Source organism: Danio aesculapii, chromosome 3, assembly GCF_903798145.1.
Source record: "Danio aesculapii chromosome 3, fDanAes4.1, whole genome shotgun sequence".
NCBI classification, from domain to species: domain Eukaryota; kingdom Metazoa; phylum Chordata; class Actinopteri; order Cypriniformes; family Danionidae; genus Danio; species Danio aesculapii.
The window spans coordinates 38,494,786-38,511,669 of NC_079437.1; the positions used below are offsets into that span (position 1 = coordinate 38,494,786).

General features: G+C 36.2%; 1 protein-coding gene across 1 annotated transcript in view; it reads right to left on the reverse strand.

The window, feature by feature from the left end:
* Positions 1-1,517: 1,517 nt before the first annotated feature.
* The window catches only part of snx8a (sorting nexin 8a), a 28,951-nt gene continuing 13,584 nt past the window's right edge, over positions 1,518-16,884 (reverse strand). The window contains exons 9-13 of the mRNA XM_056453942.1: positions 11,846-11,975; positions 11,701-11,769; positions 9,879-10,028; positions 4,397-4,546; positions 1,518-3,611 (exon numbers count right to left, since the gene is read on the reverse strand). Of these exons, the coding sequence (XP_056309917.1) occupies positions 3,522-3,611; positions 4,397-4,546; positions 9,879-10,028; positions 11,701-11,769; positions 11,846-11,975 (589 nt within the window). The 3' untranslated portion in view covers positions 1,518-3,521. The remainder of the gene's footprint in view (positions 3,612-4,396; positions 4,547-9,878; positions 10,029-11,700; positions 11,770-11,845; positions 11,976-16,884) is intronic.

Sequence of the window (16,884 nt, forward strand, 5' to 3'; positions counted from 1 at the left end):
GGGGTCTTAAAAAGTATTAAAAGTTTCTAAATCAATTATCAGAAAATTAAGGCCCTTAAAAGGTATTAAAAAGTTGTTGAAGCGTATTAAAGCGTTGTCCAAAGTGTTCCAAAAAAGCATAAATATATTTATTTTCCTCAATCCACGCGATTGGTTTGGGCTAGGCGCATCCAGCCAAGCTCCTCTGTTTGGGTGATGTCACGTAATTTGCGACAAACGCAGGAAGGTGATGTGACGCTCATAGCTATATTTAATACTTTCCTTGCTGAAATTTCCTTCAATATTGAATCTCTTAAGCTTATTAATAATAAGAAGAATAATAACTTTCTTAAAGCTTATGATAATCTTTTTTTTCTTAATGATTGAGGTTTTGTAAACTCTCTTTTTTTTTGTTAATGCATTTTTTCTTCAATGCAGTGATGCTACTATTCTTGTATTCAATAAAAAATAAAGGTTTTATCCAAAAAAAAAAAAAAAGACGCTGTCCACATGTAGCAAAACCAGAGAGCAAAACAGATGGCAAAATAGGAAAATGTAAGTTTGTGTACCCCTGGTTGGAGAAAGACGAGTTTAAACAGTGGCTGAAGCCTGTCGCTAAAAACAACCACGTAATTTAATCTTTTAAAGCTTTGTTTCTTCACAGCTTATCTGAGGTTGTGCCCCATTTATTTAACTACAACTGTTTATTAAGTTAAAGGTTTGATACTGATTAGAACTTGAAGTGGCGATGAGGTCTTAAATATAAAATATTCTCAGAAGGTGTTTAAAAAGTCTTAAAAAGGTGTTGAAAATACCTTTAGAAATCCTGCATATACCCTAAGTTACAAAAAATAACAAAACATTTTTTAAAAAGTGTTGTAGCTCAATATTGGAAAAATCAGACATTGCGATATTAGCTTTTCTGCAATAAATATTGCGATATACTGTATATACAATTTCACCAAATGACTTGAAAACTGCTATTTGGAAAGAATTGTTTAATCACATTGATTGGGATGATTCTGCAGGGAAGTTAATTATGCATGACATGTAATAAACAAATTACAAGCATAGATAAACACAAAAGAGCAAAATGTTTGATTTTCAGGGCAGTCAAATAGTATTTAAAGTACAGACTTTGAGTAATCAATGTAAAAGAACACTGCAAAAGCCTTTACTGTGTAAATAATTTAATAAAAGTATTCTTTATTTAAGAACACTATATGTTGCTGAATACTTTGAACTGTGTTATGCCTTAAAACCACGTGCACATGATAAACTTTCACTCCATTATGGTTAAAGTCTGTAATAACTTCACATTTCTCATGTGTTCTGAACTGTTTCCCCTGGTCAACTATAATCATAACTCAATATTGCATATCCTGCGATGTGACTACTGTGGATGTGCACATTGCGATATTGATGCTGAAACATATTGTGCAGCCCTAGTTTTTTTTTTTTAAATCAATTTTGAAAATGCATTACCAGAAAAAAAGAAAGCGTATTTGAAAAATAAAAATACAATCAACATTTCAAAATTGTATTTTCTTAAGCCTTTATTAATTTTATTAGGTTAATGCATCCTTGCCAAATACAAGTATTCATTTCTTTCCAATTATTCATTTCGGTGTATTTATATATTATTCTAATTTATATATTATTCTATTACTATAATATTATGAAACTTGCATTTACCATCAGTGCCAGCAGGGGGCGCAAATGAATATGCACTGCTGTACAAAACGTTTTCATCTCTTCATTTCTTTACTTCATCAAACATACAATTAAACATGAACAAGTCATATGAGTGTTAGATTTAGAGATTATTAAGGATGAAAAAGCAGCAGAAATCTAAACACTGACTATACATGTTGATATATTAAGCTTGTTTATTCAGGCTGACATACAAAAATACGTCTGAAATAAAAGTTTATGTAATATCTTACCTTAGACCTTCACCCATTCAGAAAAAAAGTTGAAATACACGTCTGTTTTGTGTTGTTTAGAGCAGCTAATAGAGATCAATACTGTGGCAATGAATATTTTGGTTCATTGTAGTTATAATAATTCACTTAAAAAGCCTAATGATCCTCTGAATCCAGGATCAGTCTTAGCTATGTGTCAAATCCAGTTCCTGGAGGGCCGCAGCTCTGCACAGTTTAGTTCCAACTCTAATTAAACAAACCTGTTCAAACTAATTGAGTCCTTCAGGCTTGATTAAAACCTACAGGTAGTGTGTTGAAGAAGGGTAGGAACTAAACTGTGCAGAGCTGCGGCCCTCCAGGAAGTGGATTTGACACCAAAACTGATTTAGCTTTTTATTTCTCGCACAAAATACGCATTAAAAATGTTCACTTTTCATCTGATGTTAACCAATAGTGTTACAATTTAAAAGAGCTTTTCTTTTTCATTTAAAAATCTGTTGCTTTTTTGTAAACGCTTTCTAAGATGCAAACACATTTGAAATGTACATTTCATGTACTGTCACGTTTGTTCATCCGTGTTGAAACGTAAATGAAAGAAAGTATGGATTTCTTTCAACACATTACAATGAAAGTGAAATGTTAAACCAAAACAAAGCTGCAAATCAAAAATTGAACTAACAGATATCAGACTTGTTGAAACATATTGACTACAGTTAAAGCCCAAACCAAAAAAATGACTAATACAGTGCATTTACAACCCATAACAAAATCTATATAAATGTTCTATATTTTTCATGTGTGCTTAGCAGAACATTACAATCACTATTAGGCTCCCTATTAGCTTGTCAGCTCACTTTATTTTGCACCTAAGATACAGAAGTGATAAAAGTTTATATTTCCTCCTTTTTAGATTAGTTTACGTTTCAAAACCACATCTCATCAGCATTGTACACATGTAGACTAAAAACATTAATACAGTGTCTTTCTAAAATTAAAAATAATTGCTTCAGTAATGGGAAAATTAAAAAAAAACTGTTGAACTGACCACTACAATAGCTATAAAACGAATGAAAAACAATCTGCTGAAGCATTTAAAATGATCAACTGGCCCACCTCAAGTCTGGATCTCAACCCCATTAAGCAAATTTTGCTAGAGGAGGATAAACAGGACAGATTTATTGCACATTCAAAGGAAAGCCTCTGACTTGATTTGCATAAGGCATGGGACAGCATTAGTGTTGAATATAGTGACACTATGCCAGGAGATGTGCCGCTGTAATTGCTGAAAAACATATTTATAGTTAACTGTTATATCTGTTGTCCTCAGAGCAACCACCTGTACGTTTTATCAACATTATGAAATGAAATCAGGTTTTGGAAGCAAAAAAAAGATCATTTTCAGATTCTGTCAGGTGTTCTAATAATTTTGGCCACCTTTGTATTTATTTTAGAGGTCAGTTTGCTAAGCTCAACCTCTGTCAGGTTTTCTCCATAATTCTTTTCCCGATTTTCTTTTCAAGAATGGCAGTGCTTTTAGAGAACTTGAACTGTGTGTACTAGTTCCTTATTGAAAATAGCCAAGAGTTCTTTGTCTTCTTTCAATTCTGAAGGCAGAGATTATTTTGGGCTGAGAGATGGAGAGCGTCCGTTTCCATCCCCAAAAAGACTTTTCAGCTTGGAATGCAGATCTTGCCACACCTCACCCATCTAGATCACAGCAAAATCAACAATCATTAGACATTTATTATGATCGGATATGCAATATTTATAATCTACAACTGACTTTTGATCATTTTTAAATCCATTCAGCCAATCTCCTGAATCCGGCGGGAACACCTTTAGCTTAGCTTAGCATAAACTATTGAATCAGATTAGACCGTTAGCATCTCGTTCAGAAATGAACAGATTTTTGCTAATTTTCCCATTTAAAGATATACTTCTGTAGTTATATTGTGTACTAAGTTGCTATTTTATTGGTTGTATGGCCTGTAGAAATGTATTTTCTCATTCCAGTGTAATAATCGAGGACCTTTTCAATGATATTACAAAACTGTAAATGATATTACCAGAAAATCTTGCCACCATGAAGACATTTGTGAAAAACAATTAAGATCTATTTTCAGACACTGCATAATATCATTGAACCTGCTGCAGGCAGCAAAGTTCTTTAAATATTACACCGGAATGAGAATATAGTTCCTATCCATATCGCAACCTTTAATTTTCTGTCTGCCTTAGTACATAATGTAAATAGAGAGGAGTCCAGCATTAAGAAGATAAATAAGTGAAACTTTTTGGTCATATTTAAGTGACACGCTAAATGGTCTAATCTGATTCAATGATTTATGCTAAGCTAAGCTAAAATTGCTCCCACCAGATGGGCTGAATGCATTCAAAAATGATAAATTTCAACTTTTTAATTTTAATTGTAAAATAAGCATTTTCCAAAAGAAGATGTGTTCTTATAACACACAAATAGTAAATAATCTGACCTCTTTGTGTCCCTGCACCTGTGAGTCCACAAATGAGGCGAGGATGTGAGATGTAATGGGCAGGTATGTGAAGATCAGCTGGCTCTCCTGGTGCAGGCAGAACAAGGAGAAGTAGTTGCGCAGCTCCATGGCCTGAATGGCGTTTTCTTGCTGTCGTGAGTCAGAAATCGGAGAGAGGTCACATTACAGTCATCATCATCATCATCATCATCATCTCTGTTACTCGCTTATTATGAGCAACCCTGCTGTTAAAAAGCACTGAATCATGACACGCTATTAAAGGTTAAACAGAAACTGTGCTGCGCGGCTCACATGATTTCGCCTGGCATTAAAATCACTCAAGCACAAGGGAGTCTTTCTTTTTCTCTCTCATATTCTCCATCTGGCCAGGCTTAATCATAAAAAAAGATGAGGGCCTCTTTAAAAATAATAGAATTTAATTTATAGCTCACGTTTTGAATGATAATTTGACAAATGTGGGAAACCAAACAATTGCTGGTCCCCAATGCTTTCTATAGTATGAAAAACTCGAACCAGCAAATGTTTAGTTACCCACATTCTTCAAAATATCTTCTTTTGTGATCAGTAACAAAAAGAATCTCGCAGAGATTTGGATCAACTTAAGCTGTTTAGTTAGTAAATGAAGGCCAAATTTAAATGTATTTCCTTAAAATACACATTTATTCAGTTAGCCGATTTTATAGATCCAGTGCTCAGCATATATAAATACACCCCTCACAAATCTATCTTTTAAATTCATATTTTTAATAGGAAGCTATACAATACTATATTTGTGCATATACATTAGATTAGTCAGTACTGAAGCCAAATCTGGAGCTTATCTAACAAAATAACTTATGATAACAGTCCAAAAACTAGTACAGCCAAATTTATGTTATAGAAAAATATTAAATAAAAATTTAAAAAAGAGGAAAAATCAAGAAAAGCAAGGCCAAATTCTGCAATATTTAGCTTGAATTTAATTGTATTATCTTTCATTCTTTGGTGACTAAAATATTATTTTGTTTAAATGCACAAAAATACATTGCCTTTATTTCACAGAAAAATTGAGAAAAATATTCATTTTCAAAATGGAGAGTACTAAATTATGCTAATAATATTATTAATAATATTATTTATAACTATTATGTTGAAGAGTGTTGTTTTGTGGACCATTTGATGAACAGAACAGCATTAATTTGAAATTAAATCAGCTTCAACATTATAAACACATTTACTTTTGATAACCTAATGTACTTGCTATGTAATATAGCAACCACTTTCTTTGCTTAGTTAAAAAAATGCTACTGATACACACACACACACACACAATTGTTTTAAAAACACACATTTGACAGTAGCTTGAGTTGAGAGTAGCAGGACGAGTATGTATACTCTTTCATACATTAGTTGATCATAGAAACAGGTACAGCACCTCACCACCATCATGGTAAAAAAGTAGCCAACATATGTTTCTGATATATTTGATTTGACAGTCAGTTTAAGTACAAATGCAGTTGTTGAGAGAATGTTCCAGCTCTCTCTTTTCTTTTGAGCTGAGCTTTTGGTGTTTAATATGTATTCATCATGCAAAATAGATTGCTAAAGCTTATGTGTTTGGCAGTGACACCTAAAAAAACCCCAAGTATTACTAGCAGAAGAAATATGCTAGCTAGAAATATTCATTTAGTCGCAGTCTAGAGCTCTAGCAGACTTCTAGCAATTCCACTTTTGCTTAATTCTTTACTTACTTACTCCCATAGCCATTTATATCGAAGTTTATATTTAGCCGCACCATATCGGTGTTTCATAATGGGGCAACCGTTACTGCATCCAAAATGGTAAAAAGCCTTGGAGTAACAATTGATGACCGACTAAACTTCTCTGACCACATTTCTAGAACTGCTCGATCTTGCAGATTCGCACTCTACAACATCAGAAAGGTCCGACCCTTCCTATCTGAACATGCAGCTCAACTCATTGTTCAAGCTCTTGTTCTCTCCAAACTGGATTATTGCAACTCTTTACTAGCCGGACTTCCAGCTAATTCTATCAAACCTCTTCAGCTGCTTCAGAACGCAGCAGCATGAGTGGTCTTTGATGAACCCAAAAGAGCACATGTCACTCCGCTACTCACCCGTTTGCACTGGCTGCCAGTTGCTGCCCGCATCAAATTCAAAGCTCTGATGTTTGCTTACAAAGCGACCTCTAGCTGTGCTCCTTCGTATCTGCTCTCACTTCTGCAGATATATGTGCCCTCCAGAAACTTGCGTTCTGTGAATGAACGTCGCCTCGTGGTTCCATCCCAAAGAGGGAAGAAATCACTTTCCTGAACTCTCGCATTCAATCTGCCCAGTTGGTGGAATGAACTCCCTAACTACTATCAGAACAGCAGAGTCACGTGCTGTCTTCAAGAAACGACTAAAAACTCAACTATTTAGTCTCCACTTTCCTTCCTAATCTTAACTGCCTTTGCTTCTTAGACTTTACACACCTGAAACTTGTCTATAGCACTTAATCACTGCTGCTCTTATAGTTGTGTAAATTGCTTCCTTGTCCTCATTTGTAAGTCGCTTTGGATAAAAGCGTCTGCTAAATGACTAAATGGAAATGGAAATGTCATAACATCTAGTTATTTTTATGAGGTGAGTTGTCAACCCCCATTCTGGAGAACCAGGACATACACACATACACTATGAACAATTTAGCTTACCCAGTTCACCTACAGCACATATCTTTGGACTGTGGGGGAAACCGGAGCACCCGGAGGAAACCCACGCCAACACGGGGAGAACATGCAAACTCCACACAGAAATGCCAACTGACCCAACCGGGGCTCGAACCAGCAACCTTTGTGCTGTGAGATGACATCGCTACCCACTGCACCACCGTGGCACCCTTGCTTAATTTTTTTATTTGATATAATTGCATTGTCTTGGCATTGTTAACATATGATTGAAAAATATTTACATAAAATTATTAGTAGAACATTTTATACATCTTTATTTGACCTTAAAGCATATTAGCTTCTGCACAAGGAACCACAGCACTATATATCAGGAAATAAAGAAGTCTCTCCGAAGAGCCAAAGATCTTCATTCAGATGCCTGCAGCTGCCTGGGGGGCTTTGGAGAGACAAATCTTGCTCAAGGGCTCTGGTTTCAAGAGCTTAAGATCAATTTCAGCTACTAAATTAAAGGATGAACCAGTGAATCTCAAGCTACTGGTCGCCACATTTCCCCTTCGGGATATTTTACCTAACCAGCAGCTGTCTCTCTGTGTGTGTCCATGTGCAAGTGTTTAATGTGTACCTTGCATTTCATAAAATGTTAGGATCAGATGCTCCCTCAAGTATAGCAATACCAGTCACGTTTGACCTTATGGGGACATGTTTGAAAATTGAAAATGGCTCACAAATCACACATAAAGCTGTTTATTTCAATTTAAACTGTAAAAATGCACAATGTTACTTGTGAAGGTTGGTTTTAGCAAGATAGAATATACAATAAGATTGTATTAATTAATTAATGTTAGTTAATGTACTTACTACATGAACAAACAATGTACATTCAGAATCAGTTTTATTGCCAAGTGTTCTTCACACACAAGGAATTTGTTTTGGCTACAGAAGCTTCCAGTGTACATAAAGTGACAAGTGACAACACAAAATAAATATGAAAAAAGACGATAAACAAACAGACATGCAGTTAGACAAAAAAGAAAAAAAAAATAATATAAAAAATATAAAAATAATAATAATACAAAAATGCAATACATTTACTGCAGTATTTGTTAGTATATGTTAGTAAATGAAAATAGCTGTTCATTGCCAGCAAGCATTTTTTTGTTTTTAAAAGATGTCTAATAGACGTCTAAACATCGTCTAACAAGACTAAATTTAGGCTGTCAGTGAAAACCTAATAGACGTCTAAGAATTGGCCAAAACCATAGACTGTAAAAGGTATGGAAGTAGTATCTGTGACGTCACCCATAAGTTTCTGAAGAACGCAAAAGAAGCTACCAGTAGGCGTGGCCAACCGTTGCCATTTTGTTCGCGCGTCATCGCTCCAACCGGAGGTCACCAAATACGGGCAAAGAGGCGGAGCTACAGATGCCTGCTAGCATTTTGCTAAGACATGCTTTTCTTTGGGAGAAATGCTCAATACTTCATTACCTGCGTTTGTGTTCTGACCACATGTGCTTGGTTGTACACAACATCAATAAAGTGTTTAGACTTTAAAAAACACTGCTGTAAAACATTGAGCCACTAAGCATTGTTCTTATGATGTTTTTCAACAGGAGGAAAACGCAGATTACTTCAAAACACTTCAAATATAGTTTGTGTTAGTAAACACAAGGCTATTTATGAAATCCAGGCATAAAATTGAATGACAACGCTTCATATGACTATTCTAGAGCCTACAACTGATCAATCTGTCAGATTCTGGAGTGCATTACAGCTCTAAAGAACATTATAAATGATAAATGATCTTAAATAAAACAAATACATTTATAGATATGATATATAAGTATATAATTTCACTCACCTGGGAAATGAAGGCCACGTGAATGGTTTGTGAGCACAATTAAGAGCACACAGCATGCCACATCATCTAATAATGGTAAGAAATAATTCCAAAAAGCAAGTGGACTGTGTAAAGCCACATAAAACAAAACAAAAATATGATGTACATGCTGAGTTCAGCAGCTAATCAGCTGAGGTGAAGTGATGGCGACCAGTGAGACCTAGCTGTCACTCAAGTAGCCCCACCCTTAATTATGCAGATTTAATATAACCTAATATAAAGGAAACGGATGAGTTATAAAAAAAATCACCTCCTCACAGTTGTCATGAAGGGCAATATTAGCTATATGAACCAACATCTTTCTTTGTACCAGGCTGTAAACACCATTTTTTCTGCTGTAAAGTTGGCCATTTTAAAAGTGGGCTTAATAGAAATTTGCTCTATTATGGAGCCAGGGCTAGCGGAATTTCGATATATTGCAGTTTCAGTTACTTCCGTATTTGCTTCATGAGGGAGAGCGGGAGGTAGCCGCTTGGCCAAAACTAGACTAGTCATCAAATAAACAGAAATGAATGACTACACATTTAATGTCTGCCTAATCTGTGTAGTTGACGACTGGTCTAATTTTGGGTCTATTAGATTTTCACTGACAGCCCAAATTTACCTTGTTTTAGCCAAGCTGTCCACTGTTAGATGTCTATTAAATGTCTATTAAACATAAAATTGTTTGCTGGGTTGTTAGTTGACGTTAACTGGCAGTACATTAACTAATGTTAACAAGCATGAATTTAGATCTCAATAATGCATTAGTAAATGTCAAATTATGATTAATAAATGCTGTAGAGGTATTGTTCATAATTAGTTTATGTTAGTAAATGAAACCTGATTGTAAAGTGTGACTAAAACTAGACTATTGGAAGTCTCCAAAAAGTGTTCAAGTGTGTGTGTGGTCTGACCTGGACGATGCGGGACTCCAGCTGTTCAACAGAGAGCTGTTCTTTAGGCTGTACGGTGGCGCTCATAATTTGCCTCTTCATGATGCCATATTTCTGCAGCGCTCGCTGGTGATCGTGCAAAACCCCTTTCTCATGCCGTTCACATAAGTCCTGAAAGAATACGAGAGCAAACTTAGAAAAACGCATGTTAGTGGTGAACTTAGATGTGTGTTTACTTTAGTGCGCATAAGAGCGACATTGGTTTCAATTCAACCTTTATTATTTTCTGTTCTCTTGTTATGTTGTAGCTTAGTAGAAGAAAAGTGGCAGAAGAGCAAATTGCCCCACTTGCAGCTCAGTTTTGAAATTTGGAAAACTGCTTGTTAAAAGTTTGGAATAATTATGATTTCTTTATTCTTTTTTTCAAAAGGAGTCTCTGTTGCTCACAAAGGCTGCATTTATTTAAACAGGAATACTCTAAAATAGTAGTAAATAATAATACTGTTTTTCAATTTACATATATTTTAATATTGTATTATTTGTCATTTGTCACAGCTTAATTTTCAGAAAATGTTATTGTATATATATTTATTTTTCTGTTGAACATAAATACATAATAAAAGTCTTTTTGGATCTACTGTATGCACCCCTGTTCAATGTATTTTTTTTGGTTTTACATTTGTAGCTTTATGTCCAGCCTTATATTATATTAATTATTTATTATATTAAGATATTCATTCATAATTCAGTACAAAGCGTCAAATTCTCAAATTTAAATCAAAAGATCAACAGATGCATACCTGACTTCAAAATATACACAGTACGGAACATGAGAGTTCCATACCATGGGCTAATCTGGTTACAGAATCGATCTCCTTGACACGTTTGCTTAAATAATCAGACCAAGAAAGAATCTTCTCCAAGGATGGATGTGTGAAACAACAATAGGCATTTGCATTTAGTGGCATGTTAGATCTGAAGAGTTACTGCTTATAGGGAACAAATGGTTATTTGAATAGTAGCCCCCTAGATAGACGCACACCCTTAGCAGTGGGTCAAAAGATACCTGGAGTTATAAATCTTTACTTAGATTATGCCTATTTCTATGAGAATGAGACCATTGTACCAGTCCCACTGAGACATTTCAAATCTATCAAACATGATAGACAAAGTCACTTGCATTGATATAGAACATTCATACTTCGAGATGACCATTCTTTGTGAGTTGGATGAAAGGAAAGGAGTGCGGGAGAGAAACGAAGGCGCGTTCTCAATTCATAGGGCGTGAGAGCAAATGTCTGTTTGTGTTATCCAAATGTGAATGCATCAAAGTATCTGAGATTTCTTAAATCTTACAGTATCCAGCATTATACAATACAATACATGTTTATTAAGCACTGAACCAGCCCATTTCTGAGGAATGAAGCAATGATGCTGACAATTCAGGAGTAAATGACAACAAAAAAATAAGTTGTGATTTGAAAATCAAGGTTTTCAATCAGTCAAATGTTGATTTCTTAACTCTTTTAAAGATAAAACATTGGTATTGTGTTGTCTAAAAAGGAATTTAACTATTATTTTATTAGAAATTTGAAGAAATGTGATCAGTAGTTTACAGAAGAGAACCAAAATGATGTTTTAATCAACCACATTAATATAAATTGTAAATCCAGTCTAGAAAGACTACATGACACTTGAGCAAACCCTCAATATTTCCAGTCGTGAACATAATCTTTTAACACATCCCTAAAAGTCATATTAAACTTGATGTCCAGTAATTTTACAAAACTGCGTAGCAAAATGTCTTAGCTGTGGTGAAATGTTACAGCACATCAATACTCACCCTGTACGACTGCAGCAAGTCCAGGAACAGATCCAGTTTTTCCACCACCTCATCCTCCTCTCTTCTGCCCTGAGTGAAATAAACAAAAATGAAATTCCTCAGCAGCAGAGTGAGAACGGTTATTGTGGTATGAGCGTCACAGTACCTGTCGGGCAGCTTTTTCAGACAGCGCAGAGAAGTCAACAGAGAGGCCTTTGACCGAGTGTCTGAGAGCAGACCAGGGGTTCCTGCCGGACACCAGGATGGGCACAGGGGACTCATCTGACCCCAGAGAGCTAGAGTGAACAGACAGACAGAGATTCAAACTCTCACATTAAATAAGATTACAGTTATGTAATGTTACATGTAGTGTTGTGTGTAGGAGAGAATGTGCAGTCAAATACTTACCATGACAAAATTAACTGCCGCAGGGGTCATTTTAAATCATGATATTAATAACTGTTTATTTATGTATAGGTCTAACAGTACTGGTGTGTACAAGAGTTTTTAAAGTAGAAACCAAACTATATTATAGTTTATTATCCAACTTATAATAGTATAGTTTAAAAAATAAGCACAATAAACATTATTTATATAAATATCAAAAATTGAATAAGATCAATATAATATAAATATATGCACAATTTTATCTATATTTTGCATTTATTTTGAATATAAATTGAAAGTAGTCCATTTGGAAGATAATTTTATCCAAAAGTGACACTAATTCAAGATACTGTGCAGGCTAAAGCAATGCAATTGCTGTTTTACCTTATTTTAAAGTCAATTTTGCCTTATAAAACATTCAAGAATCAAAGGAAATTTGCCCATACTGTAAAAGAGGCTAAACAATACTGGTCGTCAAAGTCTTGTTACCAAAGACAATCCACATAAATAAAGTTCTGACACTGTAAGATTCTGATAAGAAAGACAATCTGGTAACACTTTACTTGAAGTGGTGTTCATAAGACTGACATGAAACCTTTATAAACATGATATGACACGTCATGAAGGTGAATGAGATTTTATGCATGCTAATGACAACTGTTATCAAGTGTCATTTGCTTGGATATGTCATTTTAAATGCAAAGTTGACATTGTTATGACAACTTAACATTACCAAGACAACATAACCTGTCATAAATCTGTCATAAACATAATTGTCATGAAGCCATTATAAGCCAATATATATTATGTCATGAATATTTTTCTGATCACATTTTCAGTGGAACAAATTATGTCATTAAAATGTCTCATTTTAAGTGTCATTACTCTGTTAAATCATTTTAACAGTGTCATTAATATTTAATGACATTTTAATGACACTTTAAACTTGTACCACTGTAGTTGAGGTAATATATTTATATTTTAATGAGGCGGTTTTAAATTCATAACATATTTATAACGGCTTCCTGACAGTCATGTTTTTGACAGATTTATAACAGGTTTTGTTGTCTTGGCAATGTCAAGTTGTCATGACAAAGATAGATAGATAGATTGTTGTGTATATGTTATGTTTGCATTTAAAATGTCATATCAGAGTGAATGCAGTGATGTAAAGTAACTAATTACAAATACTCAAATTACTGTAATAGAGTAGTGTTTCTCAGGAATAGTAATTTATTAAGTATTTTTAAAAATGTGTACTTTTACTTTCCCTTGAGTACATTTTTAGTGCTGTATCGGTACTTTTACTCCTCTACTTTCCTTCAACCTGCAGTCACTACTTTATTATTTCCTGTTCATGGGGATTAGAAAAATCCGTCCTGTGATTCCTGTCCAATTAAATCACACATAGAAGGTAAATCGCATCATGCTGAACTACCTCAAGACATGGGCGATTATTATAATTGCAGCAACTGTTTGGAAGCATTAAAAGTGTCCAACATGTCCAAAATATTTACACGCATTGACCCAGAGACTGTTTACATGCATGTCACTGATGAAAAGATGTTTAATGCATGATGACCAAAATGGCCTTAAACACCCAGCAGGCACAGGACGTCAACATGACATCAGATTGACGTTGTGCCCTAACGTCATGGACATTGCTTTTTTTTTTTTTGGAAATGAAAATCAGGTTGATGTCAGAACTCAACGTCAGGCCAATGTCAATCTCCAACATCCAACCTAAAACCAACATCTAATGATGTTACAGCTTCACATTGTGTGAATGTTACTACTATGACGTCTATCAGACGTTGGATTTTGGTTGCCATAACTGATGAATAAATGTCAGTATTTGACGTCAATATGATGTTGGTTTAAGATGTTGGCTCTACGTTGGATTTTGGTCACTTTTTTTAACAACCTAAAATTAACCAAATATCAACGTCATTTGACATCATTATTGGACATCAAAATAACGTTGTCCTTAGATGCTGGCTAGATCACAACCTAAATCTAACCTAAAACCAACGTCTTATGATGTTGTGTGCCTGCTGGGCAAAAACTTCTGTAAATGCACTACAGAATGTTACGTTTACACACACATGCACAAATTACATGGAAATGCATCAGCAGTCCCACAAGAGACAGAAATATACTGGATCACTGTTATACTACAATAAAGGATGCATACCGCTCCGTCCAACGAGCAGCTTTGGGACACTCTGACCATTGTTTGATTCATCTCATTCCAACCTACAGGCAGAAACTGAAAACAGCCAAACCTGTATTAAGATCTGTGAAAAGATGGACTAACGAAACAGAGCGAGATCTACAAGCCTGTTTCGACCTCACTGACTGGAGTGTTTTTGAAGCTGCTGCAAACGATCTGGATGAGCTCACAGAGACTGTAACATCTTATATCAGTTTCTGTGAAGACATGTGCATTCCTACCAGGACTCAACTCGCATACAATAATGACAAACCATGGTTCACTGTAAAACTCAGACAGCTACGTCAGGCCAAGGAGGTTGCTTACAGAAATGGGGATAGGGCCTTGTATAAACAGGCCAAATACACACTGGAAAAGGAGATCAGAGTCGCAAAAAGGAACTATTCTGAGAAACTAAGGAGTCAGTTCTCTTCCAGCGACTCAGCATCTGTGTGGAAAAGTTTGAAAAACATCACAAACTACAAGACACCATCCCCCAGCACTGTAGACAATGAACGACTTGCAAACGACCTGAATGAGTTTTACTGCCGGTTTGAGAAAACCCCCCACACCCACTCTGAACTGCTCTTCACGCCACCATTAACACCACCATCCCCCGCCTCCCTCATACCTGCCCTACAGTTCAGTGAAGAGGAGGTGTGCCAGGTCTTCCGGAAACAGAAGAGGAAAAAAGCACCAGGCCCAGATTTTATAACACCAGCCTGTTTAAAATCCTGTGCTGACCAACTGGCCCCCATCTTCACCCTGATCTTCAACAGATCACTGGAGCTGTGTGAAGTGCCCTCCTGCCTCAAACGCTCCACCATCATCCCCATCCCAAAGAAACCCAAACTTACAGGACTAAATGACTACAGACCGGTGGCACTAACATCTGTGGTCATGAAGTCCTTTGAAAAACTGATGCTGGCTCACCTGAAGGACATCACTGAACCCTCACTGGACTCTCTTCAGTTTGCCTACAGAGCAAACAGGTCTGTGGATGATGCGGTTAATATGGGACTGCATTATGCTCTGCAACACCTAGACAGACCAGGGACCTATGTGAGGATGTTGTTTGTTGACTTCAGCTCGGCGTTTAACACTATCATCCCAAAACTTCTCCTGCCCAAATTAACTCAGCTCTCTGTGCCCACCTCTGTCTGTCATTGGATCAACAGCTTCCTAACGGACAGGCAGCAGCTGGTGAAGCTGGGAAAATTTTCATCTAGCATCCGCACAATCAGCACTGGCGCCCCCCAGGGGTGTGTCCTCTCCCCACTGCTCTTCTCCCTGTACACGAATGACTGCACATCAAAAGACTCCTCTGTGAAGCTCTTGAAGTTTGCAGACGACACCACACTTATCGGCCTCATTCAGGACGGTGACGAGTCTGCCTACAGACAGGAGGTTAAGGAGTTGGCTGTCTGGTGCAGTAACAACAACCTGGAGCTCAACACGCTCAAAACAGTGGAGATGATAGTGGACTTCAGGAGAAACCCCCCTGCTCTCCCCCCACTGAGCATCATGGACAGCATTGTGGCAGCAGTGGAGTCATTCAAGTTCCTGGGCACCACCATCTCTAAGGACCTGAAGTGGGACACTCACATTGACTCCATTGTCAAAAAAGCTCAACAGAGGATGTATTTTCTTCGTCAGCTGAGGAAGTTTAACCTCCCAAAGGAGCTGCTGAAACAGTTCTACACCTCCATCATTGAATCAGTCATCTGCACATCAATAACTGTCTGGTTTAGCTCAGCTACTAAATATGACCTCCAAAGACTACGTCGAATAGTTCGGACTGCTGAGCGAATCACTGGTACAACCCTTCCTACTCCCCAAGAACTGTACTTATCCAGAGCGAGCAGAAGGGCTGCCAAAATCACTCTGGACCCCTCACACCCAGCACACTGCCTCTTTGAACTGTTACCTTCTGGTCGACGCTACAGAGCACTGCGCACCAGAACAGCCCGACACAGAAACAGTTTCTTCCCTCAGGCAATCCATCTCATGAACACTTGATGATAATAATTGCGGAACCAACATCACTACTTGCCATACACTTTTATACACATATACACTTATTTAACAACACACTTTACATGCCAATTTGCACATAACAGCTGCACATATAACGTTGTATATAGTAATAAACATGTACATACACTTGTCAATCTGTATATTTGCACTCACTACTTACTTCTATTTTTAAAAAATATATATTTATTATCTGTTTTTTGTCCTGTCTCTGTAATCCTGTTGCACTGTAGAAGCTCTGTCACGAAAACAAATTCCTCGTATGTGTGAACATACCTGGCAATAAAGCTCTTTCTGATTCTGATTCTGATTCTGATTTTTACAGCGCAATACTCACAACTCACTACTATTGAGTACTTTTAAAAAGGGCTACTTTTTACTCATACTTTGAGTAATATTCACAACAGATACTTTTACTCTACTTGCACTACATTCTTAGGCAAGTAATGGTATTTTTACTTGAGTATGATTTTTAGTACTCTGTTTTAATCTGTTTTTAATTATTTAATTATTTGTTTTATTTATTTTCTTATTCTTGTCTTTTCTATTCTTGTTTATGTAAAGCACTTTGA